This window comes from Hippocampus comes, unplaced genomic scaffold (genome assembly GCF_001891065.2).
Source record: "Hippocampus comes isolate QL1 unplaced genomic scaffold, H_comes_QL1_v1.1 scaffold124, whole genome shotgun sequence".
Lineage (NCBI taxonomy): Eukaryota > Metazoa > Chordata > Actinopteri > Syngnathiformes > Syngnathidae > Hippocampus > Hippocampus comes.
In genome coordinates this window covers 32,053-38,341 of record NW_017805075.1, presented here as the reverse complement: position 1 = coordinate 38,341, position 6,289 = coordinate 32,053, and the positions used below count along the sequence as shown (strand labels likewise).

At 40.5% G+C, this 6,289-nt stretch overlaps 1 protein-coding gene across 1 annotated transcript in view; it reads left to right on the top strand.

Moving 5' to 3' along the window:
• Positions 1-627: 627 nt before the first annotated feature.
• The window catches only part of LOC109512932 (microtubule cross-linking factor 1-like), a gene marked incomplete at its 3' end in the record, with an annotated part of 31,277 nt that continues 25,615 nt past the window's right edge, over positions 628-6,289 (top strand). Inside the window, exon 1 of the mRNA XM_019865041.1 lies at positions 628-1,749. Within this exon, the coding sequence (XP_019720600.1) occupies positions 1,123-1,749 (627 nt within the window). The remainder of the gene's footprint in view (positions 1,750-6,289) is intronic.

The following is a 6,289-nucleotide window of genomic DNA, read 5'->3' as shown; positions in this document are numbered from 1 at the left end:
AACCCAAACTAAGCTTAACCAGTGGCTTGGTAGTGATCTTTCTTTAAAAGTACGTACGCTACTAACCAAAACGGAAGGACTGTCACGTCTTACGTACGCAGCAATCTCTTTGTCTGTGAATGAGAAAATTTGTAAGAATATCAATAAGATGCTTTTCGACTTCTTGTGGAGGAACAAGACTCACTATGTGAAAAGGTCTGTTGTAATGAATACCTACGAAACTGGTGGATTGAACTTCCTGGACTTCTCTACCCTCAATAATACATTTAAAATCAATTGGATCAAACTATTTTTGGGTAATCCCTCATCGATTTGGAACTTTAAACCTAACTATATGTTTTCTCAACTTGGTGGTCTTAACTTTGTACTTTTATGTGACTACAAAATAGAAAAAAATCCCTTGGCTTAATCCAATTTCCACAAACAAATACTTTTGGCTTGGTCCTTGCTATATAAACATGATTTTTCCCCTCATAAATGTTTTATCTGGAATAATCGTTACATCTTATACAAGAATAGATCATTATTTCTCCATAATTGGTTCAATAATAAAATAATCCTGGTCAGTCAACGACTATTGGCAAATTGATTTTCTTAAAGTAGGCTTATTTTTCTGTGTTTATTCAATCTGGTTATAGATGAATTTCATAATGAGATAGTAAGTAAAACCTTGCATTACAGTACAGCTTTTAAGTACAGTAGTTGCGGTGCTGTCAAGTTTTAGTTTAAGTTACTTAAAGACAAAACCGGAAATGAAATGAAAAAAAACAAGCTTGTATTTGATACGGCGCTGGACACACGTTGAAGTGGGACAGAATACAGTCATTAAACACAAAATAATTGTAATTATATTATGTTAAAAGTTGTAGTTTAGTTTTATAAACCTTTGTACTAGTCACTGCTGCAGTTGGGTAATGTTTTAATGTTGAAACAACAAGCGGAAACGTATTTGACCAATACCGTCGTTCTTATACGGCACGTGGAAACGTGACCGGTTTTCAGTCTTGACAATCAAAAAGCGAGTGGTGTTCGTTTGCAATATAAATGTCAACGCATTTTTATAATGCCAACGTCGTTTGCTGTTGCTAATATAAAATAAATAAGAGGGAAAACTGTCGCACGATGAACAGAGAAGGAGACAGATGCGGAAAGAATGCGCCCAAGAGCCAGAAGCCATCCAGGGTATCCCAACAAGGAACCATCCAGAGAAGGAAAAAGGATCCCACATCGGAAGAGAGCCAAAGTGGTGGGCAGCCAAGAGCTACATCGCTAGGTCATCGTGGCTTTGGGAAAGAGGGGAAAACAACGGGGAAACGTCCGCAGAGCGCCGTGGCGGAATGCCAGAGACGCCCCGGTACCCAGAGGAAACTCTCCGACGCCAGCAACACGTCGGAGGATCTGAGCAAAGACTCCGGCTGCTTGTCGGGGAAACCCTCCTCCGACAGCAGCTCGGAAATATCCGATTGTACGTGGGAGGGCAACAAGCGCGACTCTCCCATCAGCGACAATGAATTAAGCTGGACAGACAGGAGAGCTTACGAGGGGCAGGTTTGTGGCGATAAAGACGACTACTGCAAAGAGCGCGTAAAAACAGCGCACACTGCTTGCTCTCCTCCCCTGAATGCTGTTGGAGGAGCCCTCACTTTGATCAACTCTTCAGGGGCCGTTATGGATCTCTTGATGGCAGACTCCACCGATGACCTGGTCAGGGAGGTGGAAGATTTGAGGTCAGAGAATGAGTATTTGCGGGTAAGATCCTTCAATTCCGTTGTATTCAGGACACTGTCTCTTCTTTGTGAAAGATAGCCATTTAACTTGCATCACCTGTTCTCTGTAGTCAAGGGCTGGAAGTAATGTTTTGTTTTGTTTTTTGTTAATACTCGAGAACAAAAAAATCAATTAATTTCTTCAGAAACAGATTATTTCAAATTGACAATGCAGAAAATAAACAGACAAATTGGTTGTGATTCCGTTACTGGTTTGGTCAGTAATTTTCATCACCAAATTGGCAAAAATGTTGATCACCGCTATCATAGTAAAGGAAAATGTTTACAAATCTATGACTGAGTCAATGCAAAGACTAGAAATCCAAGAGCATTTACTATTGAGAGGCTGAAACTCTGAGAATAAAGACAGTTTTTTGTTCAACAATGTCTCAAAATGATTGTTCATTTGATAAGTGGTCGACTTGTGATCATGTCGGCCTCATATTACAGAGATGCATATCATTGGTCCGATGCCAAGGCCCCTGTGTAGTTTGCATGTTTCTTCCCGTACCTGTGTGGGTTTTCTCCAGGTACACTGGTTTCCTCCTACAGTATATTCCAAAAACCTATATGGCTGTTAGGCATGCAGAAAGCTCCGGACAGAATTGGACTCCAGAAATGTGAACTCAGAATTTACAAAAAAGGTTTACAAAACAAAAATAGTTCACAAGACCTAAAAAGTTCAACAAAGACCACTGGTACAATACCAGAAAAACGAGACAACTAAAAAATGCTTGCAAAAAAGGAAAGGATGAAAACAAACGGAAATAAATAGCCAAGAAGAAGCCCATACACATAATACACAAACCGTGACTACAACTACAATGAAAAAAAAACTACTTACAAAGGTAAGTGCAGAAAACCTGGTTGGAACAAAAACAAAGAGCAAGAACATGAACCGTCTAGAGTCCACCACTTGGTGACAGTCATGAGCAAGGTGAATTTTCTGACAGACACATGACAATATGGGAGTCCTGAAATAATAGGCTGATGACATTGGCAACGTGTGTTCATGCTGGAGGGACACCCCTCCTCTGCCACCTGCTCAAAAAACATAACAGGATTATGACAATGGCAAGTTAATGAAATTATCCCGAGGTGTGATTGTGAGCGTGAATGGTTTTTTGTCTGTGTATCTCCTTCGATTGGCTGGCAGCCAGTTCGGGGTGTACTTCGCTGACTGCCCGAAGACAGCTTCGAAAAGCTCCAGCATACCATTTTTTTTTTTGCATCACTCAAAACATAGAATTTTTAAAGTTGCGCGTGTGCACATGTATCCATCGATATCGATCTATCTATCTATCTATCTATCTATCTATCTATCTATCTATCTATCTATCTATATATATCAATATCTATATCTATATATATATATCTATCTATCTATCTATATATATATATATATCCTCGAGGTGTCTTCAGTTTAGGACCTTTCACAGATATATATATATATATATATATATATATATCGTCACCTCGTTACCTCTGCATCCTGCGTCCTAGACACATAATTTTCCCACGGGACGCACAGTTCCAAGTAATGTGAATTTTTGGGATGCAAGGAAATTTCTCAGTCAAAACAAACAAACAAAAAAAAAACTACGGCAAGCCTGAGGATTTCACGGTAACAATCATTACCGGTAGCGTGTCGTTTCCGTGGCGTCATTTTGACAGTACCGAAAAATCGTTTAACCATAAAAGTCACAGCACACGAGTTGACTGTACGCGATCAAATCTCTCCTGTGTGATCAACGTGATTTCACTGTGCCTGTGTTGTGTGGTGTTGTGTGTTTCTTCTAATTGACTTTCGTTATGTTTTTTTTCAGTGTTGGGGGGGATGGAACGATTAGCGTTATGTGCGCATGCGGGTTGCTATTTTAGTCGCAAATTGAGGAATCGCGCGGATGAAAGTTTGAGATGGTGGCGAAAAAAAACACACAAAGGTCTCCTAATTACGACATTTAAGAAATGGGAATGCCGGTCTGATTTTTCGTATGAATCGTCCAAAGGGCGTCTCACTAAACTGACCTGGGATGTATGCACAGAACACGAGAGCGAGATACAACGAGAGGCACGATTACGAGGCAAGTTGGTCATTAGATTTGTAGGCTCATGGCTATGAAAAATATTATGAAACAGTATTGGTTATTCTATAATTTACTGGTTGTAGCATGGTAACTTTAGGAATAAAACATTCGTCACAAGGGGTAGTAATGCTAATGTTAACTGTTGGGAGAACTAATGATGACGTATGTTAAATTCTTTCGTCAAATTGATAGTAGATTACACATGCATCGTCTTGGGAAGAGGATGTAAAGCCACATCAGTACTTACCTCTATTAATGATAACCAGTAAATTAAGGATGTAAAGCCACATCAGTACTTACCTCTATTAATGATAACCAGTAAATTAAGGATGTAAAGCCACATCAGTACTTACCTCTATTAACGATAACCAGTAAATTAATCTTTGCAGTGTGAGATTGGAAAAAATACTCTGATGATGCCACATGAGTACACCAGTTTTTGATCCATTTGTTTTTTGGAATAAATCTGGAGTACACAGCTGTTGATGTAATGTTCATTGTTAATGCATAGTTTTCAAACATTTACCCTTGAAACATTATACTTTTGAGTTTCAGAATTCTTGATTATGAATATCAGTCAAAATAGAAAAATGGGTTCCCATGATGAACGTTTACAGAATCCAACATTAGTTCCCGTGGTTTCCCATTGGATAATCCGACGGAACCGAAAAACGGTTTCCGTGAATTTCCGAACTCCTCAGGCTTGCGACTGAATTATAAAAATTTTTGCAGCATTTGTTTGTAATTGTATGTATATGTTGTTGTTTGTGTTATTATCATATGCAATTGAATAAGTAGACCGTTTCAGAATTCGAAATTTGGGACTCTCTCAATGCATAATGGGATAATGGGACTCATACTTTTCTGATCAGCGAGGCCCTGGGACTCACTGCCGGTAAACTGTAAAATTATCATTGTGTGTGTATATATATATATATATATATATAGGTATATAGTAAATAGTGTGGGACTTCACTGTCACTGTTTGAGGTAAGAATCAACAGCTTTTTATCACATTTACACAACCAGTTCATGAATACAAGTACCGTAATGAACAAATCTTAAATATGGCAGGGAATGTGTTTCCTTTTTTAGTTTTGACAGTACAACTGGCTACAGTATACTGCTGATTTCCCTAGAAACACTTCTGTTACTAATATCATTAAATATATCTTATATCATGCCACGTGCACCATTTTCGCACTCAAATTGGCCGAGGTAAGACAAGTATGCCGCTCTCTCTCAAAAGCCACATGAAAATCACAAAACTCAATGTTAAAGTAGAAGGGTTCCGCTATGTCACAGGTGTCAAAGTCCGGTCTTCGAGGGCCGGTGTCCTGCATGTTTTCCATCCCTCCCTGCTGAAACACACCTGATTCAAATGATCAGGATCACCATCAGGCTCCGATAGAGCTTACCGATCATTTGAATCAGGTGTGTTTCAGCAGGGAGGGATGGAAAACATGCAGGACACCGGCCCTCGAAGACCGGACTTTGACACCTGTGACATAGCGGAACCCTTCTACTTTAACATTGAGTTTTGTGATTTTCATGTGGCTTTTGAGAGAGAGCGGCATACTTGTCTTACCTCGGCCAATTTGAGTGCGAAAATGGTGCACGTGGCATGATATAAGATATATTTAATGATATTAGTAACAGAAGTGTTTCTAGGGAAATCAGCAGTATACTGTAGCCAGTTGTACTTGCTAAGTGATAAAAAAAAAAAAATGTAGATCATCTTTATCGTTTGCTACCATACTATAATGCGGTTTAGACAAACAAATGTCAGGGAGTAGCCCAAGACATAACTGGCCCTCCTGACCAGTCGGTCCAGTCTCTCTCTGTCCCGGGCTGAGATGCTGCCTGACCAGCAGACTATGCCATAATGAATGGCTGAAACCACCACAGGTCATAGAAGGTCTTAAGGAGTGACCCCTGAACTCCAAAGACCTCAGTTTTCTGAGCGGGAAGCGCTGGCTCTGCCCCTTCCTGATCAGAGCGTCTGTGTTGTTAGACCAGTCTAGTTTATTCTTGAGAAGAACACCAAGGTACTTGTAGGAGGTCACCCTCTCTATGTCCATACCCTGGATGTTCATCGGTGCAGGTGAGGACTGTTTCCTGCAGAAATCCACAACCAACTCCTTAGTTTTCCTAGGGTTGATCTGGAGGTGATTCTGCTGGCACCAGTCCACAAAGTCCTTCGTCAGTCCCTTGTACTTCCGATCGTCTCCCTCTGTAATGAGGCCTACAATCGCAGAGTCATCGGAGAACTTCTGAAGGTGGCAGTTTGGAGTGGTGTGTCTGAAGTCCGAGGTGTAGAGGATGAACAGGAATGGAGGCAGAACATTCCCCTGCGGCGCTCCAGGGCTGCAGAGAAGCCTATCTGACTCACAGCTCTGTACCCTCACGTACTGCGGCCGGCTTGTGAGGTAGTCT